A 23,317-nucleotide genomic window follows, 5' to 3' on the forward strand; every position below is an offset into this window, starting at 1 on the left:
GCTGCTCCAGCACCATTTATTAAAAAGACCATCCTCCTTCCACTGAGTTGCTTTTGCTCCTTTGTCAAAAATCAGTTGGGTCTAGGGAATTCCCTGGTGGACCAGTGGTTAGGACCTGGTGCTTTCACTGTGTGGCCCAGGTTCAATCCTTGGTCGGGGAACTAAGATCCCTCAAGCCACGCTGAGTGCCCCCTCCACCAAAATAAAAATCAATTGGGATGTAGGCCAGTTAGCACATGAAAAGATGCACTGGTCAGGAGGGAAATGAAAGTCAAAACTACAAAGAGAGCGACCTCACACCTTTTGGGATGGCTGCTATCAAAACAAAACAAAGCAAAAAACAGAAAATAGCAAGTGCTGGTGAGGATGTGGAGAAATTGGAACCCTTGTTGGTGGGAATGTAAAATGGTGCAGCCACTTTGGAAAACAGTACGGCAGTTCCTCAAAAAAGTAAAAATAGGGCTTCCCTGGTGGCGCAGTGGTTGAGAGTCCGCCTGCCGATGCAGGGGACACGGGTTCGTGCCCCGGTCCGGGAAGATCCCAAATGCCGCGGAGCGGCTGGGCCCGTGAGCCATGGCCGCTGAGCCTGCGCGTCCGGAGCCTGTGCTCCGCAACGGGAGAGGCCACAAGAGTGAGAGGCCCGCGTACCGCAAAAAAAAAAAAAAAAAAAAAACGTAAAAATAGAACTACCATATGATCCAGCAGCTTCACTTCTGGGTATAACCAAAAGAATTAAAAGCAAGGTCTGGAAGAGATATTTGTACACCCATGTTCATAGCATTATTCACAGTAGCTAAAATGTAAAAGCAACCCCAGTGTCCACCAGGGGTTAAAAGGATAAACAAAACGTGGTCTATACATACAGTGGGACATTACTCAGCCTTAAAAAGCAGGGGAGGGACTTCCTTGGTGTCCAGTGGGTAAGAGTCCACGCTCCCAGTGTAGAGGGCCCAGGTGCGATCCCTGGTTGGGGAACTAGATCCTGCATGTGTGCCACAGCTAAAGATCCCGTGTGCTGCAACTAAGACCCAGTGCAGCCAAAGTAAATAAATAAATATTTAAAAAAAATTGGACTTCCCTGGTGGTGCAGTGGTTAAGAATCCACCTGCCAACGCAGGGGACATGGTTTCGATCCCTGGTCCGGGAAGATCCCACAAGTCGCGGAGCAGCTAAGCCCGCATGCCGCAACTACTGAAGCCCACGTGCCTAGAGCCCGTGCTCCGCAACAAGAGAAGCCACCGTAGTGAGAAGCTTGCGCACTGCAATGAAGAGTAGCCCCTGCTGTCCGCCAACTGGAGAAAGCCCACACACAGCAATGAGGACCCAATGTAGCCAAAATTAAAATTAAAACAAAACAAAACAAAATAAATTAAAAAAAAAAAAAGGAAGGGGATTCTGACAACTGCTATCACATGGATGAACCTTGAGGACGTTAGGTTAAGTGAAATAAGCCAGTTACACAAATACTCTGTGATTCCACTTACATGAGATGCTTAGAATAGTCAGTTCATAGACATGAAAAGTCGAATGGTGGTAGCCAGGGGCTGAGATGGGGGGACAATGGGGAGTTACGCTTAATGGGGACAGAGGTTCAGTTTTACAAGGTGGAAAGAAATATGGAGCTGGATGGTAGTGATGGTTGCATGACATTATGAATGTATTTAATACCATTGAACTCTACAGTTAAAACAATTAAGAGGATAAATTTTATGTTATGTGCATTTTATTTTAAAAAACAAAATCAGTTGGGTACATTTGTGTGGGTTCTCTGTTCTGTTCCATTGTATAATAAGTCTTGAAACTAGGTAGACTGATTCCTCTTACTTTATTCTTCTTTTTCGAAATTATTTTAGCTATTCTGGTTCCTTTGTCTTTCATATATATTTTAGAATAGTATTGTCTGTATCTGTAAAAACTCTTGCTGAGATTTCAGTAAGAATTGTGTTAAGCTTGTAGATCAGTTTTGGGGGAAATGACATCCTTCCTACGCAGAGCCTTCTGGTCATGAACACGACATGTCTCTCCGTTTGTTTAGATCGTCAGTGATTTTCTCACCAGCATGTTGTGTTTCAGCGTATAGGTCCTATGCATGTTTTGTTAGATTTATACCTACAGATTTCATTTTACTGAGCAATTGTAAATTATATTGCTTTTAATTTCAGTGTCCATACGTTCACTGCTAGCTTATAGAAATACAACTGATTTTTGTATGTTTATCTTGTATTCTGAGACCTTGCTGAACTCACTTAATAGTTCTAGAAGTTTTTTGTAGACTCCTTGGGATTTTCTTGGCAGACAGTCATGTCATCTGCAACAAGGGACTGTTTTACTTTTCCCTTTCTGATCCCTGTGGCTTTTGTTTCCTTTCCATGCCTTCTGCATGGGCTGGAACTTCCAGCATGATGCTAAATAAGAAGTAAGATTGCTGTCCTGATTTTCCTGATCTCAGGAGGGGACACTCAGCCTTCACCTGAGGATGATGTTAGTGCTGGTTTTTAAAAATAGATGCTCTTTGACGAAATAGAAAGACGTTTTTCCAAAGGACATCCAAATGGCCAACAGACACACGAAGCGATGTTCGACATCGCTAATCATCAGGGAAATGCACATCAAAACCGCGAGCTATTGCCTCACACCTGCCAGAATGCCGGTCATCAAGAAGATGAAAGGAAATGAGTGTTGCCGAGAGTGTGGAGAAAACACTGTTGGTGGGAATGTGCATTGGTGCAGCCCCTATGGAAAACAGCATGGAGGTCCTCAAGAAAGTAAAAATGGAATTACCATATGGTTGTGCAATTCCACGTCTGGGTATTTATGCAAAGGTAATGAAAACGTTATCAAAGGACGAAATCAAATGAAAACATTATCAAACCCTCCCACATTTATTGCAGCATTATTCACAATAGCCAAGGTACAGAAACCTAAGTGCCTGTCAAAGGATGAATGATAAATGTGTGAGATATATATATATATACACACACACACACACACAATCGAATATTATTCAGCCGTGAGAAAGAGGAATGTCTTTCCATTTGTGATGGCGTGGTTGGCCCTTGAGGTCATTATGCTAAGTGAGATAATCCAGACAGAGAAAGACAAATATTGTGTGATATAACTTACATGTGGGTCAGAGGAAGCCAAACTCGTAGAAACAGAGTGGAGTGTTGGTTGCCAGGGTTGGGGTTGGGGGATAGGAGATATGTTTCAGGGCACAAATGTGCAACTAATAGATAAATAAGTCCTGGAGATGTGGTGCACAATATAGTGAATATAGACAACAGTATTTTACTTAAATCATCAAAATTCCTGAGAGACTAGATCTTAATTATTCCCACTACAAAAGAAGCAATGACAACTATATGGTGTAATGGAGTGCTAACTAATTTTACAATTGTAGGCAGCCATATTACCAGGTACAGGTGTATCAAATCAACATGTTATATACCTTGGACTTGCACATTGTATGTCAAATATATTTCAGTAAAAAAATATATCTTTTATCCAAAAAAATGGATGCTCTTTGTCAAGGTGAGGAAGTTCCCTGTCTATTCTTACTTTTCTGAGAGTTTTTATCATGAAAGGGTGTTGGATTTTGCCAAATGCTTTTACTGCCTCGATTGATATGATCATGTGATTTCCCTCTGTTGGCTTGTTAGTATGGTGGATTACTCTGGTTGACTTTTTTTTTATATCCTCCTCCTTTTGTTTAATTCTTTATCATTCCATTGTGAACATTTCTCCCGGTCATTAAAATTCTTCAAACACTGCATTTTTTTTTTTACATCTTTATTGGAGTATAATTGCTTTACAATGGTGTGTTAGTTTCTGCTTTATAACAAAGTGAATCAGTTATACATATACATATGTCCCATATCTCTTCCCTCTTGCGTCTCCAAACACTGCATTCTTAATGACTGGTTGATTTTTGAATATTGACCCAGCCTTGCATCCCCAGAATACCCCACTTGTTTATAAATAGTTTGCAAATCTTTTTATATGTTGCTCAATTCTGTTTGCTGATATTTTGTTAAAGATTTTTGCATCTATATCCTTGCGGGTTATTGGTCTGTAGTTTTCTTCTTCGGTACTGTCTTTGTCTGGTTTCGGTATCAGGGTAACACTAACTTCATAAAATGAATTGGTAAGTGTTCCCTCCTCTTCTACTTTCTGGAAGAAGTGTGTAGAATTGGTGTTAATTTTTCTTTAAACGTTTGGTAGAATCCTCCTGTGAAACCATCTGGCCTAGAGGTTTCCTTTTAGGGAGTTTTAAAATTGCAAATGCAATCCCCTTAATTGCTATAGGGCTGTTAAATTCTCTGTTTCCTATTGGGTCCACTGTGGTTGTTTGTGTTTTCCAGGAAGTGGTCTGTTTTCATCTAAGTTGTCAAGTTTTCTTATGCTATCAGGTGGTTTTAATAAGAATCCATTCTTTTTCATGGATTTTGTGGTGTGTGTGGAATTTGTCAGTTCCGACATTTGTAATTTGCTATGACTTCTCTTGTCAGTCTTAACATTCACTTTTGGACCTCACGTTTTATGATCATAATTTGATCTGTGTCTTTTTCTTAAAGGACCCCCATCTGCCCCTTGTATAAGTCAGGCCACACAGAAGCTGGATCTGCCCAGCCCCCTCCAAAGACGTGGATTTGGCATGTGTTTGTTGCCTTAAATGACACTCCAGTGAGCCGAGGGAGTTCGGTGCCTCACCACCGGTTAGGTCTCGACACGCAGCAGACGAGTACTTTATGCTTTTGGAGTGAAACCCATATGGAAAAACCGCAATATGTCAGCCTGTATTTAGTCCTGTCTGTGTGAAACCAGGTGATAGTTGTTGCTCTTCTTTCTACTTTCCTAAACTTCCACAATACACATGCTTATTTTTTCAAAAAATGAAAGAGAGGAACAGAAAAGGTGGATAAAAAGCGACTGACTGGGGAGTTTGGGGTGCAGAGTTAGGGGGCGTCTCCAGGAGGGGCCCCAAGACCCCGACATCTCACGTGTTTCCAAGTTCCCACACTCCCTTCTCCGCCTGATGCATTTCAAACAGGAAGCTGTTTGCAGATAATACCGCAGCCCCAGCCTGATTTGCCAGGCAGTCTGACAGCCAGGCCGCTTGCCCGACGTGTGGGACCGCGGACCGAAAACAGCAGCCTGGCCTGGTGCACGCCTCAGGTAGGGACGCTCTGCTGGCCACTCTGCAGCCTTGGGAGCGGGACAGGGGTGGGGAACCCACGGGAGATGCTCAGGCGGGAAGGCGAGGCTCCTGACGGGGCACAGGTAGGAACTGGGTGCAGGGCCGAGGGATTTGCTCTCAGATCGGGTGTGTCGCAGGGATCAGGCCAGAATTCTGAGGCTTGATTGATTTGGTAGCTCACGGTGGAAACTTCCTGGAGCCGAGCGCCGAGCACCAGAGCTACCAGTTACTAGGAGATGATCAGGTTTCCATAGATTCAAAGGGGTGACGCAGTTTTTCCTGCATCCCAGCCGGGATACAAGCGGCCGCAGAACCCCCATCCAAGCCCCTGGCACACACACCTTTCTGAGCAGCCAGTTCAGGCTCCTGGGGCCCGGTGGACCCTGCAGCGGGGGCGACGGGGTGACCAGCTCCTCTCTGCTCAGTGGCCAGCCTCTCTGTTTCGGGCTCAGTGGTGGGAGTCCCAGATGTGGGGCGAAAGGCGGGGCTGGAGAAGGCAACTTTCAAGGGCACATAGGGTCACCCTGTATGGGGTGGGGTCATCCTGCCTCCAGAATTGGATTCCACAGCGTCCCAGGGGCCCTCCTGCCTTGACCCTGGCTGTCCGGCCGAAGTTAGGCAGTGCTTCTGAAGCTAAGAGGTAAAGTTTGGAGGCCACTGAGTGTGCATAACTGGATTTTCCGTTTGATGGGAAGCACGTTGCCCGGGTGGCAAGCAGAGCAGCACCCCAAATGTTCGCAGCTGCTCAGTTCTGTTTACGAATTTGAAAAATCTATATGCCAGATAAAAGAACAGACAGATGATTTGCATAAGGCTAGGGGGAGGTAATAGCGAAAAGGCCTCTGCTTGCTTCACGGTCTTCGTAAAAAGGTAGGAAAAATGTGTGCCCTTGGGGTGAAAGTCTGTGAGGGCCATAGTCGCTGGCACTGTAGGGGTGGGGGTGGGGTGTCTGCCTGCCAGTGAGACCCCCGATGCTTCTAGGGACGTGCTTCTCTGCAGGCATTCACGGTGCCCGTAAGACGGTGGGCCCTGCTGTAGACATTTAATGAAAATGTACAGTTGCACGTTTGGCCCATTAAGCCTCACTTTTTCCCCTATTTCATTCTTATATCGTGTTTCTACCAAGAATTCCAAACTGAATTTCCTTTCTTCTCGGCCAAGCTGGCCTCCTTCACGGAGGGGCGGCCCCGGCTGGGAGATAAGGATGTTTCTCTTGAAGAGACTCAGGAGGAGCTGCAGCCTCCCCGTTTATAAAACAAAATTCCTCTTCTAAGAGGGCAGGAAGGAGCCGGAAGTCTGGGAAAGAGGCTCCCACCCAGGGCCCGCCCACACTGATTCCTGCTGGCAGGACCCGTGGTGGGCCCAGAGGGCCAGTGGGAGGGCAGCCCCGGCTTCCCGGCACTCCGGGCTCTCTGCCCCTTGCTCTCCCTTCTTGGGAGGCGGCATCTGATCTCCTCGAGGCCGCTCCTGAGGCTTCTGCAGTGTGAGAGCAGTGAGGCTTGCTGAACAGAAGTGGCTGCCTTCTGACCCAGTGGTCTCTAGCTAGAGAGGAAATTCCCATGTCAGTTTCCAAGACATTTAAAACAATCTAAACACAGCTGGCCTCCCACACATACCAAGAGGCAAGTATCCATTGGCCTGAGCACAAAAGTCAGGGGAGCAAGTGTTTATCGTGGCTTTTTAAAAATTGCCAGGTAGTTGGCATGTAACATTCTATTATCATCGCCTTCAAGAAGTGCTTCCTTGAAAGAAGCAAACGACTTTGCTGCTAAAGCAGCAGCTACGCTCTTTATGGTTAAGAGCACGATGTGATCATCCGGGCTGGCTGCACACTGGGCGGTGCTGCTTTGTTCAAAAACCATTAGGAATTCCAGGCCACAGTCCCATTACGCGGCCCTTACTTGGGTCCGCACAGGGCGCATGTCCGAGGAGCTGGCCCTGGGAACACCGTGTGGACCTTGGGCGTGATTAACACCATGGGAACATGGAAAACCATCAGCAGGAGGAGAGCGTCACGTTCTATGTGCGTTGCAGCTGGGAACCTCTGCGCGTTCATTCATTCATTCTCCCATCCTTCCGTTCACTCACTCAGCTTAGCGCCTGCAAACCCCAGGCCTGAGTGCTCCAGGCTCTTCCAGTTACGGCCCCAGGTGCTCACGGCGGCCGATGTCCAGGACGAGCTGCTCGCTCGGGGGTCAAGGCTCAGCTGACAAAGGAGACGGAGGGAGCCAGCTCACCGGGGCCGGGGCCGTGGGCACCTCCTCGTCACTCTTCCCCGTGGTTCCAGCGTCGGTGTGAGCGCAGGGAGTGGGCGGGGGTGACAGGCGGCCACGCCTGAAGGGCCCCGCAGCCTCTCACTGCCTCCTGTTCATCGTCTTTAAAACCAGGGACCATCTACGTCACCAGGTGGTCCGGGGACTAAATAAGACGTGTGTGTCCACGTTTGGTGCGCAGTAAACGTTAGCTCCTTTTCTCTCCACCAAACATGAATATTAGAAAATTAAATAAAATAAAAGCCCACTGCTGCTGTGACTGAGGGGGGAGGGTGGGCCCTTACTTTGATTCGGGGAAGCTGACAGTTAGGCAGAGTGAGGAGTGGTGCTGACAGGACAGCCTTAGGAAGCCCCAGGTTCCAGCCCATCATTATCACTTCTTAGTTGTCACTGAGGTCCCTGCCTCTGGCCTCCTGGCCTGTGAGGCTGGAATGACGTGCCCATCCCTGCGCAGCGTTACAGGAGCACCATGTTGTCCCCGATCTGGTGAGCAGTCCTCCCCCTGCCTTGTCCCTACAGGATCAGATCTGTGACCACACGTGGGGAGCCGGGGCCTCGCTGCAGCACGGCACAGATGACTGTCACCTCTGTCCCCTTCGTGGAAGATCTGGCTAAAGCCCAGGCTCTTCACGGGGGGCACAGAACGCTCTCACTCAGCAGCTCTGCTTCCAGCCCTTCATTTGTCTGGAAGCCAGGGCCGGCTGTGGGACTCCTTCCCAGGGTGTGGTGGCCAGGATGTCAAAAACTGCTGTCCAGTGGGGCCGGCCCGGTGCTGAGCTGCGTGCACCGCTGCCTGTTCTTCCTCAGGGTGACCCCAGGGGGCTTGCCTCGCTGTAAGGTGAGGGAACAAGCTGACAGGAGATGCAGTCTAGCCAGGGCACTGGTCCGGGTGCAGCCAGATGCACAGCTGTCTCCCAGCACTGCGGCATCCAGACACCAAGGTCCCATGGGGCAGACCTTAAAGTCTGCGTGCTTCCTCACTGGCCCATGGTGGGGGGACCGGCACAGGGACAGGGGGGCCAGCTGTGTCCTTCCAACCTCTGTCCCTGTCCCACACCCTTTGGTGATGGGGGCTTCCTCATTGACGTAAGGACATAATAAGCTACAGGTGTGTGTGGCAGCATGACATTGATGAATCCTGGAGCGCGATGTTGAGTAAAGTAGGTAAGACGACACACAGAGTGACCAGTATCTCATAAAACTCAGAACCCGGCACACTAGACACCGCGTTGTCTAAGAACGCATCCACTGCTGTGCACTGAGCCTGTTTTGGAAACAGCAGGAGAAGGTGGGCTCGCAGGTGAGGAGAGCGGCTCCTCCGAGGGGAGGCCGGGGGCGGGATGGGCACCAGGGACTCGGGTCACAGGGGGCCGGATGTGTGAAGCGGAAGCTCACCAATGTTTGTTTTATGGCTGAGTGTCCGAGTTTTCCCGTAACGGTAAACATGCCTCTGTGTGTATCAAGTGTCAGTTATAAGGAATCAGAAGAAGCATCCGGAGTGGTGACTGTTGTCACGGCTGGGCGAAGGGGACGTCTTGGTGGAGGTTTAAGTCGGCACCCGAGTGAGAGAGACAGAGCGACAGAGAGGGAGACAGACAGACAGAGCGACAGGGAGAGAAAGGCCCCAGAGCACAGAGAGCCACTCCAGGACAGCTGCCACCGTGGCTCCGAGCGGGCGGGTGTGGTGGCCGGCGCGCCTGCACACTGTCACTCGCTGTCCCGGTTCCCGGAATTCCCGTCACTGTTTACTGCTTCTCCCTCCCTTCAGGAGTCAGCGTGCTGCGAGGCTCATCATGAAGCGGGCCCTGGCTCTGATCTGCCTGGCCTTCCTGTCGGTGCTGCGGGCCGGGGGCGCCCAGCAGACGGTGGACGACACCTGCTCCGTGCAGATTCTCGTCCCCGGCCTCAAAGGTAACTTCCGCCGGGCCTCCTGGAGGTCAGGGCCTCCCGGGCAGCGGCGCGAGCGGCGGACGCAGCGCTCATCCCGCATCCCCGGGCCGGCTCGGGGCCCGGCCGCGGGCAAATCTGCCCCGTCGATGGCCCTGGTCCCCCCTTCTGTAAAGTCCAAGGTCAGACTGTACGTGGCGTCCACACTGTCTTCAGGCGAGGGATTCTGTAATTCTGAAACCAGACATTCGTGTGCAGCTCGGTCCTCTCTGGAGGGACCCTGTGAGGCGTCCGCGGTGTGTTCCAGGCACTGCACACGTCACCTCCAGCGCCCCTGAGGGTGAGATGCTCTCATTGTGCAGATGAGGCCCGTCCAGGCTCAGGGAAACTTAGCAATTTGTCTAAGTGGGTTGCGTAGCTCTGAAGCCTGGGCTCCTGTTATGGTTACTGAGAGGTCTTTTTTTTTTTTTTGCGGTACGCGGGCCTCTCACCATTGTGGCCTCTCCTGTTGCGGAGCACAGGCTCCGGACACGCAGGCTCAGCGGCCATGGCTCACGGGCCCAGCCACTCCATGGTATGTGGGATCGTCCCGGATCGGGGCACGAACCCGTGTCCCCTGCATCGGCAGGCGGACTCTCAACCACTGCGCCACCAGGGAAGCCCTGGAGCTCTTTATTCCTTCTTCGAAAAATCAAAAAAACCTTCTCCTGAGCTTTTTCTGTAATTCACCTCCAGGGGCATCTGCCTCTGCAGACCAGGGATGGGTGGGCGCCAGCACAGGGGGAGGACTTTCACTCAAAAAGTCACCGGGTTCTACCACGCACGGGAAGGAGATCCCAAACCTTGTGGCTCCCAAGCAGGACCAGCTCCGTAATTCGAGGGGCCCAATGCAGATGAAAATGTGGGATCTCTTGTTCAAAAGTTAGAAAGAATTTCAAGACGGGGACAGGGCACCTCCACCACATGGGGCGAGCTGCCCCTTGCGCCTTGTGCTCCTAGGAGCAGCGGGTAGGGCCCCGCAGTCCCAGATTCCAGTCTGCCCCTCCTGGCCCTCTAGGGCTGCGTGTGCTCTTAGTAATGAAGTGACATGGTCATTTGTTTTCTGCTCTAAAATTACTTGGGGCCTCTGAAGCACACAGCTCCTGACTCTGGAGCGAATCTCAGATAACCTGGGAAACACACACCAGGAGGAGGCCCTAAAGAATGGTTTAAGCGTATATTTATTGTTATAGAAAGAGTCAGTCATTTTTATTTATTTATTTTTTATTATTGTTACTTTTTTGGCTGCACCGCAGCTTGTGGGATCTTAGTTCCCTGACCAGGGATTGAACCCGGGCCCCCTGCATTGGGAGTGTGGAGTCTTAACCACTGGACCGCCAGGGAAGTCCCAGAGTCAGGCACTTTAAAGAGCCTCTTCCTAACCCCATTAAAACTATACAACTACACGGAAATAGGACACAATCTAGACGGAGGTCCACTGGCGTGCTGGCAGCAATGCTTCTCTCTGAGCACGGAGCTGTGGGTGTCTGGGAAAGCTCGGTCCAGATATCCTACTGTTTAGCCACATTCACAATTCAAATATTAAACCGGGACACTATCAAGATTCAGATGTTTCTGGGTTTTCAAGCACATCTTGAGGGTCCTCTGAGACAGATGCTTCTTGACATCTGCGTTGCTGACTATTTCTGCTGCATCCATATTAAGGGCGTTCCAACCTGCATGCTCGGCGGGTCCCCTGCAGTGCTTCCTTCTCTGAGGGTGGCCCGCTCCAGGGACACCTCACCTCCTCTAAGCAATGATTTCTCACCACCCAACACTGTGCTGTGGTCGGTGATGAGCCACTGTATTGCCAGGTGGAGGCATGGTCCACAGAGAGCCAACCTGCTGTCACTGTCCTGCTCCTACCCCGCTCGCAGACTGAGTGTCTGCGGTGGGCCCTCCAGCGGAGGGTTCTGCCAGGGAATCCGCGCGGCCCCTGCTCTCCAAGGCTCATCTCCTGGCAGGTGGTCAGACAGGCTCCCAAGTGGTGCTGAAGCTGTGTGGGATGTTTGGGGCCGTGGGCAGCACGCAGACCACATGCTACCCACAGTGTGGGTTCTGGATCCAGCATTTCAGGGGCAGCATCGTTTCACACGTCCGGTTTCACGCTAGTCTGTCAGCACCAAAGCAGCGATTTTAGTGGAGAAACTTAGTATATTTATGAAAGCCCCTAGAAACTGGATATCTTGTTCTTTTTAAATTTCCAGCTTCGTTGGGGGTGTAACTGACCAATAGAAGCTCTGTCTATTCAAGGTGTACATCGTGATGCTTGAATAGGCAGGTACCTTGTGGACGGATGGCAGTCACGTTGATGACCACACCCACCTCACCTCGTTACCCTCTGTGCGTGTCTTGTTCTGACGCAGAAGCGTGGGTCAGCCAGAGTTCCTTCTTTGTGATGAGAGGGTGCTGACCCGAAACAGAGGAGGGGTTTCACTGCTCTGATTTTTACGCTGGGCAGCAGGGGAAAGTGGAGGAGAGAAATCTACGGCAGCAAAGCAAGTTTGGGGCTTCTGAGCAGCGAACGTTCAGGCCCGTGTAGATGTGCGTCCCCTGCAAGGTGAAGATTGGTATCGCGGCAGAGCTCCTTCCCTGGATCCGCGTCTCGTGCAGCGTGGGGCAGCGGCGGGCCGGCCGCCCTCTGCCCGGCGCCTGGTCCAGCCCAGCTCCTCCTCAGACCAAGCTCCTACCTCGAGGACATTCTGTGCTGCTCTCAGGGCACAGAGAGCAGGATGCGCACGGGGGCAGAGGGAGACGGGCACAGTGCAGACACAGGGGGGCTGCTCCATCCCAGGCTCTTTCGTGTCCACTCAGTCAGGGTCTCGGGGGGCTTAGGACTTTCCATGACTCGATGGGTGGAGCTTCAGCATCACACCCAGCCTCAGGGCACAGGGGAGGGCGTGCTGCCTCCTGCCTTCTCCAAGTGGCTTGCCAACCACTAAGCGCGCTGGCCACATAGGGAGCCAGGCAGGGGATGTGGGCTTTGCCGGCCACACTCGCCCGGATGCGCCCGAGAGCCGGGGCGGTCTGTGAAAGGTCTGATTACAGCACACGTGCCAGGGCCTGCCTTGGTCAGTGGAGATAAACACAATACAGGCCCTGCCCTTAAGATGAAAGAGGCAGGTGAGTGGTCCCCATTTGTTCATCAGACGCGTCTGTGTTACAGGCCCCACCAGGCCAGGCTCAGCCGGTGAGGGTGGAGCCAGTGACCGTTTCCTTGGAGACGGAGCCTGGAGGTGGCAGGTGGTCTGTGGGGACTTGGCGCCTGGCTGCTTCCAGCCCGTCCTGGTGCTTCTTCCTGCGAATCCACACTGGGCTTCAGAATCCTTCTCAACATGACTCCAGGCCACCTTCTCCTTGAGAAGAAAGTCATCTGCTATTACAGACCTAGATGTAACACATTATCTTTGTATCTGGAGAGATTAACAACTCATTCTGATGGAAGAGCGGTCTTTCCTTTATGGCTGGAAAAATGGGTTGTGGGTAGGAAAACATTGGTGTGTATTAGCAAGCCTGCTGCTCAGAGATTTTAAAAGGGCATCGCTATTCTTATAGGTTTTATCAAATTAATTGAAAGGTCGATAAAGCCAATAATGTGGCTAACACACGCACGTGGGGATTTCACGCTTCTGGAATGCTGCTCTGGGCCCGTTCCCTCCTCAGCTCTGGTCTCCCTGCCTCTTTCCTGTCCTGACTGCTTTCTCTCCCAGAGGACGGTCCAGTAGGGGACGTGGCCTGCTTGTTCTCTGATTAGGGTTTTGCTGCCCAGAGCTGGGGAGCTGGCTTGTCGCCTGTCTCTGGCCTGGCTCTTCATCGTAAAGTGGACGTGACGCCTGCCTCATGGGGCGGGTGGCGGGGGGGCCAGGTTAAAGTATGTAACTAAGTGAATGACCGTGTGTGACCCCTAGGAGTTCATCGTAATCTATAGAAGAAGCTGGTGGGTTTGCTTGGTGTTCATTTTCCACGATTACTGACAGAGCTGCTGTGCGGTCCAGGGCTCTCCCGGCTGCTCCAGGAGACGTGGGCGGGCACGATGTGGACCCTCCGTCCACGGCGGGCAGTGGGCACTGATGATGCCCGCCTCTGGCCTGGACCCTGGAAACACTGTTCTTACTGTCCTCCCCTGATGCAGGCATGGGACCACGGTATTCTCCTGCTTAAAGCCTGGCGGGGGCGTCCGGTGGGCCGTACGTGTGAGGTCTGATCACTGTCTGTGCCCGGCCCTCCCGGCTCATCCCACCTCACCTGTGCAGGTGTCCCTTTCTCTCCTCAGTCTCTGCCTGGCTTCATCTTCCTGGTTCAGCAGGTCTCTGTTAAAAGCCACTTCATCAGAGAGGCCTCTTCTGATCTCAGTCTAAATCACAGACCTTTTGTTGAAGTCACTGCTTCCTTTTATTCTCGTACCCTGTGTTGCTAATGACAATTCTATGTCAATCTAATTCTCATTCACATGCGTGCAGTCTTTAAAAATTCCTTTTCCTCGTGGCGCTTATAGAATTTTCTCTTTATTCTTGATGTTCTGCGTGTCACTCTGACACATCTGAGTTATTTTCCCTCGTTTTTTTCCCGCCGGCACGTGCATTGTGCTCTTTGGTGAATTTCCTTCGTGCCGGGAGATCGTAGCTATTAAATCTTCACAGCTATTAAGGCTGCAAACGTCTATTCTCCTTTTCTGGAATTCCTGTATGATGGATGTTGGGATTTGTGGGTTTTTTCTTCAACGCTCAACCTGATAACTTCAAAACCGAAACAAAACTCTCCATCTCCTTCTCTCTCAGTGTTGCCGTGTAGACAAGTTCTCCATCCTAATTATTTGTCTCATGAATTAGCTTTTATCCTTGGCCATTCTGTTACTCAGCCTGCCTATAGAGTAACTTGTTTCAGAAATGTATTTCACGCACGAGATTCCCTAGTTGGTCCCCTTTCATTGCCGCTTGCTCTTGTTCATAGGTGCCTCTTCTCTCTCGTCTTTATGAGGATATTCAGTGTCTTTCACAGTCAGATTCTGGCTGCCCCGTTGAGTCCTGTTTCCTGGGTTGTTATTTCTTTTTTCACGATGTTGGTGCCCCTCCAATGTCTGCTGATTCTTGATGGTGAGATCAGTCTGTTAGTCGGTATTTCTTGGTAGACTATCAGTTCTTCTCCAAATATTACTACTGTAATGATTTCCTTTCTTTTTAAAAGATAAGAAAAAACCCCGAGAACTACCCAGAGATTCAGGGGCCCGTGTGTGCCAAGTGTGTCAACCGCCCTTCAGCAGTGGTTCATGGAGCTGTCACAGCTGTGACGGGGTGGCAGTAACATGCCAGCCCTGCATTCCACGTTCTAATGGCACTTGCTTTGCTTGTCTCTTTGTTTCCTTACGTTTAAATGGAATGCCCCCTCCCCTTAAGGCCAGATTATCAGTTTGGGGGATCTCACTGGGGAATCTGTTATCTCAGGGAAGCCTCTTTACCAAATGAAGGCGCGTGTAGAGAATTTACGGAGAATGAAAGTTCACTTGAACGTTGGCCTGCTTTGTGCACAGCTAGGCAGGTGCACGTCAGCACCCACCCCCGCTCGTGGGAGGCAGATACATCAGGGAAGTAGGTGAGGCCACGAGACAGTGACTGTGGTACAGAGCAGGGGCCTCATCACGGGAGAAAAGAGATCCAGTGAGGGGATGAGGAGCAGCTTCCTGGACAGTCAGGTGAACAGGTGAAACCCGCACAGGTGGGTTGATGGTCACGGCTGACTAGGCAGAGGCAGCAGTGTAACCGGACCCCGGGCTCCAGGTGCAGGCCTGTGGGCAGGAGCTGAAAAACGGGACATTATTTATAACTACATTTGGCCCTTGGTGGTTTTGAATCTCCTTTGAGAAGGGAAGTATCATAACGGACTCTGTGATTTAGGAAGATGGTTCTGGGGTGGATTGGAGTGGGGGGCGGCGGGGGGGGACCGGGAGGGGCCTTGATGTCCCGTCCGCACTCCATCCTCTGCTTCCACCGTGCCCTGTCCTGCTCGGACAGGGTGCCTCCACGGTTGTTTACGACCCGTCTCCTGCCCTGAGCCACGTGAGGGCAGGCTGGTGGTCCACTCACCTCCAGAACTGCAGAGACGTGGCTGAGCGTGGAGCCCCCGTGGGGATCGGGAGGGAGTGGCCAGTTGGACTTGGCAGAGCTGGGCGGATGCTTGCACTTATCCAATGAGTGAGACGCAAAAGCAGAGATGACCGTGGGGCTTGGAGCTTGGAGTCTGGGAGACTCGGTGTCTCAACAGCAGAAGCAGGAAAGTCCACAGAAGAGACTCACTTCTGGGGAAAACCATCAGGTCGACTTGGGACGTGCTAAGTGCGGGGTACCGGGGAGACTCCACAAACAGCCCGTTTCCCTGTTTCAGTTCTGAACAAAACAGGAAATAAAGCAAAATGTGCCAAAACATGGTCAGGATCTATGAGGAAGGCTGGGGGAGTGTGTAGCTTAGGCTGAGTGCAGGACGCACCTGGCCAACGAGCCTGAACCGGGTGATGTGCTCACCTGGTCACAGGTGTCCCCGTGTGGGAGGACCCTGCCCCTGAGCAGCAGTGTACCCTCTGGGGGGTGCTCACACTGTAGGGACAAGGGGACGCCGACTCGTGTGCCCAAGTTTATTCTTCCCGAGAGTACCGGCCAGACGAGGGAAGAGAGAGCCCAGCGCGGGTGGCAAGGGGCAGCAGAGCAGCCATGGTGGGTGCTGGGGAGCCCTGCGCACCAGAGGGCAGGCTGCGGCCAGCCCAGGGGGTGGATGGAGAGAGGGACAGATGCATTCCCAGAGGGCGCGGGGAGGCAAGGCGGCAGAATCCTGAGAAGAGACTTGGGGAGGGAGACCTAGAGCCAAGGCTGGGAGCAGGTTGGGAGGAAGGGGTGAAACCCCCCGGGGGTGGGGTGTGAAGAGGGAGGCCAAGGGGCCTGGCAGGCGGCACAGACACCGGAGCCCGGCGCGCAGGGCAAGGTCCTAAAGGCATGTGACTTCTTCCACAGGGGACGCTGGAGAGAAGGGAGACAAAGGCGCACCAGGACGGCCTGGAAGAGTCGGCCCCGCGGGAGAGAAAGGTACCTGCTGCCCCTGGGCCCCGAGGGCACAGCTGGGGCGCCGGCTCCTGAGAGAGCTGTTGGTGGGGAGACAGGGGGGGCGTCTGAGAGGAGCCCGACACCTGTGTAGGTCTCAGGACTGAAGCAGGGCACAGAGAGGGCTCTTTAGACGGTGCTCCCTGGCTCTGGCCTGCCCGGCACCGAGAAACAAAGTGCCTCCTGGGAGGTGTGCCTCATCGGGTGGTTACGTGTATGGAAACTCAGCGCTCACTTGGCCTCACGTGCAAAATGGGGATCCTTTGCGATCGTTACACATATAAGTGCAATTATGAGGTGTGCAAACAGTGATGGAGGCGTGTGAACAGTGATGGAAACAGCCATGTAGGTGTGCAAAGGAGAGAGAGCACAGATTCGGGTGGGGCATGGGGGGTTACACCGTGGCCTCCTGTTTTTGGCTAATGGACCCTAGTCACCTTGAATCTGTTTCCTCATCAGGAAAAAAAATAGTGTCGTTCAGCCTGCCTGCTGGGGTTGTGCTGAGGCTTACAGAAAATAGATCCTACCTAAAAAAGTAGCTACGTGGTACATGGTGATGTCAATAAATGTCATCATTAGGATATACTTACTTTTGCTGCTTTAAAGTTTGTGAAATCCTTAAAAGCTGTGTTTGGAAGTGCTTTGTCAATGCCTGCACACTATTCTATGAGAACACGTGCTGAGATGATCCAGCCTCATAGAATCGGAGTTAGGTGGTTCTTGTAACAACACAGATAAAAGTCGTTATGTTTTTAAGTCCATGCACTGTTTTTTCATTTTTAAATTTTTAAATTTTTATTTAATGTTTTTTTTTGAATTAATTAATTAATTTATTTTGGCCACGCTGTGAGGCATATGAGATCTTAGTTCCCAGACCAGGGGTCGAACCCGTGCCCCCTGCGTTGGGAGCACTGAGTCTTAACCACTGGACCAGCAGGGAAGTCCCAGTTTTTTCGTCTTTTGAGGTGTGATTTACATACCATCAGTGAGTTTGGCAGCTGCAAATGCCTGTGAAACCCTGGTCCCAGTCAAGACCCAGAACGCTTCTGGCACCACCATCCCTCCATCAAGCCCAGGTGCTGATTTTTATTTCTTACTTTCCCTTGACTCATAACAAATTAATTAAAAAATAAAAGAGCTGTGCTCCTGGTTCAAAGTTCAAAACATACAGAAATTATTCACAGCGACTAGTCTCCTTCCCATCCCCCCCAGCAGCCCGACCCACTGGCAACCACTGTTAGGTTTCTTTATCTTCGCAGAGATATTTTGTAATGGCCGAGTGAACTCTATTCTTTCCTGCTTCTGTACAAACAACTGCAAAATGTATGTAATGTTCTGCATTTTGTTCTTTTCACTTATCCGTGTACTTGGAGATATTCATTCTACAGGAGGACATGCAGGTTTTGCTTGCTCTCGTCTGGAGACATTGTGTCCGTTCTTTAACTGGTCTCCTGTTACTGCAGACTTACAGTTCCCTAGGGCCTTGCTGCAGTGAGTGAGTAATCTTGTAAACGTCATTTTTAATGCGCACAAGTACAGCCTGAAGATAAATTCCTGACAGAGTAATTGTTGATCAAAATGCACGTGCATCTGAAATGTTGGTGGATATGGCCTTCCAAAAGGATCGAATCCATTTACCCTCTGTTTATTGAAGCACAAGACAGCCGACCCCTTCACCCTCCCTGCCTCAGAAAGCTGCCAGTCTGGTAGCCGTGGAAGGCCACATCAGTGTGGCTTTAACTTAGCCTCTCTTATCATAAATGAAGTCAGCTTATTTTTCAGGTGTTTAAAAGTCATTTGTATTTCTTTTCTTTTTTTTTCCTTTTTGAGGATTGTCTTTTCCTGTCTTTTTAAAAACCCTTCTTGGGTTCTTCCTTTTTTAAAAATTTTTATTTATTTTTCGGCTGCGTTGGGTCTTCGTTGCAGTGTGCGGGCTTCTCATTGCGGTGGCTTCTCTTGTAACGGAGCATGGGCTCTAGGCGCGCAGGCTTCAGTAGTTGTGGCGTGTGGGCTCAGCAGTTGTGGTGCACGGGCTTAGTTGCTCCATGGCATATGGGATCTTCCCAGACCAGGGATCGAACCCGTGTTCCCTGTATAGGCAGGTGGATTCTTAACCACTGTGCCACCAGGGAAGTCCCCCTCTATTGTCTTGTGAGGAAAATGTCACATTTCACAGTTAGGAAGTGAATATCCCCCTATTCTGGATGGTCACAAATTCATTTTCATGATGCCATTTCATTGATTTTTTTTCCCCCCTTTGGCCGAGCTGTGCAGCATGTGGAATCTTAGTTCCCTGACCAGGGATTGAACCCACGCCCCCTGCAGTGGAAGCACAGGGTTTTTGCATTGATGTTTTTTCAAAGTAAGGATGTTTGAGCTCGACGCACATGCAGCAGGAAATGCCTCATTTCATGCCAACGTGGACCCTTGGCTGCTCTCTCATCTCTGTCACTAGTGTCACCAACATGTAGCTCTGTCATCGCTCTGTCATCATCATCATTCTCTCTTATTCTCACTCTTGAACAGGCAGGACAAGCACGCAGAGACTATAAATGCTGTTATTATAGCGTCTGAATCTCCTGATGAGGATGAACGTTGCTGGGAAGGCAACAGCCTAATTCATTGCGTTTTCCTGTCATTAACCACTAAGTTGAGTGCGGTTACGTGCTGAGATCTCGGGGAGGCCACCTGAGCCCCAGAGTCAGAGGGGGAGAACAGATATGTGGACCCTGGAGAGTAAATTGAGGCAGAAAGCTGCGGGGCAGTGTGGAGGGGAATTTGGGCTGGATCGAGAATCTGTCTTGTTTCAAGTTTTTCTAACATGTAACAGTAAGGTATGCTCATGATAGAAAATTTATATATATATATATAAAAGTGGTGAGGAAAATCAGGCATAATAAAATCATCCAGAGATAACCATTTATTTTGGTATATTTCCTTTTTTGGGGTGACTGTTCTTGCTTTGTTGCAATTATGTTGTGTATATAAGTTTGAACCTATTTCTTAAATTTAATGCCAAATTTTAGTGTAAGTATTTCTCATGCTATGAAATCATTTTGATGAATGTCTCCTATCCGTGGGTAACTTAGAACTCCACCGGGAGCGGTATGTTCCAGAGCAGAGTCCTGTGTATGATTAGGGCAGGAGAGGGGAGCCTGGACCTGCCCTTTCCAGGCCCACTGACCTGCCTGACAAGGAACCTGCCAGGCTAGGAGGCGATGGGGCAGTGATCACCGGGCTTGCCAGGGGTCTGGCTTCGCCACTGACAATATGAGCAGGTTTGGTCTGGGGTCTTTGCTACTTTGTAGAGTACAGAGAACAAGTCAACCCAAGTGGGATATATTTGGATTATTGAATAGTGGGATAGTTACGTAGAAATCTAGGAAACATCCGTTTTTGGATGACCTTTAAAAAGAGGACTGGCCGCGGCATGTTAGAATATAAGAGAATAAAATAGGATACAAGAACAGACATGTGATCGACTAAGATATTTACAAAAAGATGAAGAAAAAGGATGGAAAAGAAATTAATCAAAGTATTAGTAGTAGACATTTCTGGGTTATAGGATTATGGACCTTTAAATTTTCTTCTTTAAATTCTTCTTTACATTTTCTCCTGTCTCTGTCTTTGGTGTTCCCAACAATGTGCATGAACTATACTTTTGATGTTAACAGGTATTTTGAAAGGTTGCAGTGGCCGTGGCCCTGGCCTGTTGGCGATGTAGGCTCACCTGGAGGCCCAGGTGAGGGTTCGTGAGCTCTGGCGGTCTCCCACACACTGACGGCCATGCTCACGGGGTCAGCATGGCTGCACTTGGGCTCGTCGGAGCCTGGAAACTGAGAGCTGCGGCCAACCTCAGAAGCGCTAGCGCAGGTTCAGTGTGACGAAGCTCGAGGCGGCCGGTGCCCGGGGACTCAGGTGTGCTGGGAGGCGACCTCAGCTCCAGGACGCCCCAAGGCTCCTTACTGGAACCGCTCTCCCGCCGGGATGCGGGATTCTCCCGGCCACCTTCCCATCCTCCTGCATCCTGCTTTCGTGAAGGCGTTCCCACCAGTGCCCTGCTCTTAGCGGATTGCAGCTACTGCCCGGGGGGCCCTGTCCCCTACGGAGAGCAGTGACCGCTGCAGGGCGGGGGGCTGGGGAGACTTGCCTGGTTTCTGCATCAGCTTGGTTTCTACGAAGAATGGCAGTGGGCTGGATCTGGGTACCTGTCCAGAGGCTTCTGAAAGGGGTTCCTGGGATGAGGGCTCCGGGGCAGGACGGGCAGGGTGTGGGCGGGGCAGACCCGCTCAACGCCAGCCGGGCTGCTTACCAGCTGTGCCGGCTTCACACCCTCGCTTCCAACCCGTGAAGGCAAAATAATGACGTAGTCGCTATCAGTCCCTATTGTTTATTAAAGGATGAAAGCTGGGAACTTGGGAGCAGCAAGCCTGGTGCACGGTGGGCCCTCAGGCAGCTGCCTTGCTCCCACTTCCGAGCTGTTCCAGCCCCACACCCACCGGCACTGAACCCGAGGGGGGCCTTGCTCATCCCAGACAGCGGCCCTTTCACGAGGGCCCCTTCAGAGTCAGCTGGGACCTTTCACAAACGGTTATTTCCACTTGAGGCTGTGTTGATATTTCCCCAGGCACCACATTAAGCCAACTTAATTCCTCAGTTGTGCACTTACATCATTAACACTTGATTTTCATTGTTTAGAAATTATTTTCGCCGGAATTATTTTTCCCCTGTGACTTTTCACGGACTCCTTGAACAGTTTTTTTTTTTTTTTTAAGAATCAATTTTATTTATTTATTTATTTATTGGCTGCGTTGGGTCTTTGCTGCTGCGCGTGGACTTTTCTCTAGTTGCGACGAGCAGGGGCTGCTCTTCGTTGTGGTGCGTGGGCTTCTCATTGTGGTGGCTTCTCTTGTTGTGGACCATGGGCTCTAGGCACGCGGGCTTCCATAGTTGCAGCACTCGGGCTCAGTAGTTGTGGCTCGCGGGCTCTAGAGCACAGGCTCAGTAGTTGGGGCGCACGGGCTTAGTTGCTCTGCGGCACGTGGGATCTTCCCGGACCAGGGCTCGAACCCGTGTCCCCTGCATTGGCAGGCGGGTTCTTAACCACTGTGCCACCAGGGAAGTCCTTCTTGAACAGTTTTAACGTTTTATTTTGTACCTTCCTCACATCTTCCCAACTCTCGCCTCTGCCATCCTGAGCTCTTCTGAGAGTGTTATTTGCACCTGGTTGAAAATTTCAGCTCTAAATTGTATAGAGAGGACTCTCCCATCAATCTTTAGTTAATGACCGTTTTTCCCTGTGTAGTTTTAGCCAGCGTCAGTTTTATTTGGTGATGGTTATTTCTATCAGTAACATTCCCTATGAAATTGTCAGAAGACTAAAAGCTCTTATTTACTTTTTTGCTAGTTTATGAAAAAGCGTGAGTAATTCCCTGTGGATAGTCCAGAATTCCTCACTGGTGTCCCAGCTCCCTGGGTTTTTGCACATTTCCGTTTCCCCGCGGGACCCTTTCCTTCACTTACCACCTCATTCCTGACTGGAGTGTTCTCGTCCCATCAAGGACCTGGCCCTTGGAAGGCTCTCAATCAATTGTTTGTAAACTATCTTGACATTCAATGTCTTCGAATATCTTTGAAATCTGCGGGTGACCTGTCTGTGGCTGAGGGGCCTCAGGTGTGCGTGCACCTGCTCGTCCCCAGGTGCTAGAGAAGTCTGTGGGCCGAGGATTCTGAACACGCCGAGCTGGGTTCATTCCCTGCTGCCTACTGAGCAGACAACGCTGCTCTGAGGATGCTTCCCAAACCATGGGAACCAGCTGGGCCTGGAGTTAAAATGCAGCTTCAGCTTTGGTTTGGGGGGGCGGCCTGAGATGGGGCAGGTCCGTTGGCCAGCGCCGGGGCTGCCGATCACCCGGTGCTGCGTGGGGTGGGATTGCAGGTCGATCACGAGGATCTGGACACCCTCCACCTGGCGCCCTTCTCACATCAGCTTCCACAAAATGCAAGCTGCGTCACATGGGGCTGCTGCAGGGGGGCTTCCTCTTCTGCTGATTTGCCTTGTGTTGGGGGGTGGCCTCTGGTCACACACTGAGCAGCCCCCCTGTTGAGAACTCAAAACAGCTGTAGGAGAAAGCGCCAGAAATCTGACGGCTGCCTTTTCTGGAATAACAAAGACAAGCCCAAGGGCCGGCAGAGCCCCACCCCACCCCCACCCCCACTGTTGCTGTCCACTGTCCTTTATTGAAATGAGAGCTGTCCCCACACTGCCAGAGTGCACGCTGTGTGCACACAGCACGGAGCTGGCTTTGCCACACGACCTGCTAAAAACGTGTCGTCCCAGCTGTCAAAGCTCCTACCCCCAGACACGCAGCTAAGAGGCCGCCGGGCCCCTGGGCGCAGAAGCTGGAGACCCACCTGGCCCGCGATGGGGGAGGGCGACCCTACGTCAGCGACAGGCTTTCTGGGTTCTGTAACGTGCACCTTATCTCCGCTGAAAATCACAGAGGAAGCTGGATGCCAAGTGCTCTTTCCGCCGTGTCTCCTCTTCAGAGGACGGTGTGAGATCTTCGTTAAAATTAATACGAATTAGCAGCCCGCTGCGAGCTGCCCCCCGTTCCTCATGCATGTCCAGAGGACAGATGTGCGCTAGCACACTTCTCACAAGCGGGATGGGATGGGAAGGGCTGGCACCGCAGTCACAGCTCCCCGGGGAGCCGCCACCGCCAGCTCTGGAGACTTAAAGGGACCAGATCTGAGTGTGTCTGGTGCATTTCCAATCATCCCACACCACCAGGGTAGGGGGATTTGTTTGGTTTTTGCAGAAAGCTTCTTGTCAT

General features: G+C 51.1%; 1 protein-coding gene across 2 annotated transcripts in view; it reads left to right on the forward strand.

Annotated features, from left to right (window-relative positions):
- Positions 1–5,093: 5,093 nt before the first annotated feature.
- The window catches only part of COLEC11 (collectin subfamily member 11), a 31,126-nt gene continuing 12,902 nt past the window's right edge, over positions 5,094–23,317 (forward strand). Inside the window, exons 1-3 of one of the 2 annotated variants that reach the window (XM_082642609.1) lie at positions 5,094–5,175; positions 9,239–9,381; positions 16,395–16,466. In XM_082642609.1, coding sequence (XP_082498735.1) covers positions 9,264–9,381; positions 16,395–16,466 — 190 coding nt within the window. In that variant the 5' untranslated portion in view covers positions 5,094–5,175; positions 9,239–9,263. Of the gene's footprint in view, positions 5,176–9,048; positions 9,382–16,394; positions 16,467–23,317 lie in introns of those variants that run through there. The other variant, XM_082642610.1, reaches the window with a different exon arrangement.

This window comes from Mesoplodon mirus (genome assembly GCF_964341445.2).
Source record: "Mesoplodon mirus genome assembly, chromosome: 14".
In the NCBI taxonomy this organism is placed as follows: Eukaryota; Metazoa; Chordata; class Mammalia; order Artiodactyla; family Ziphiidae; genus Mesoplodon; species Mesoplodon mirus.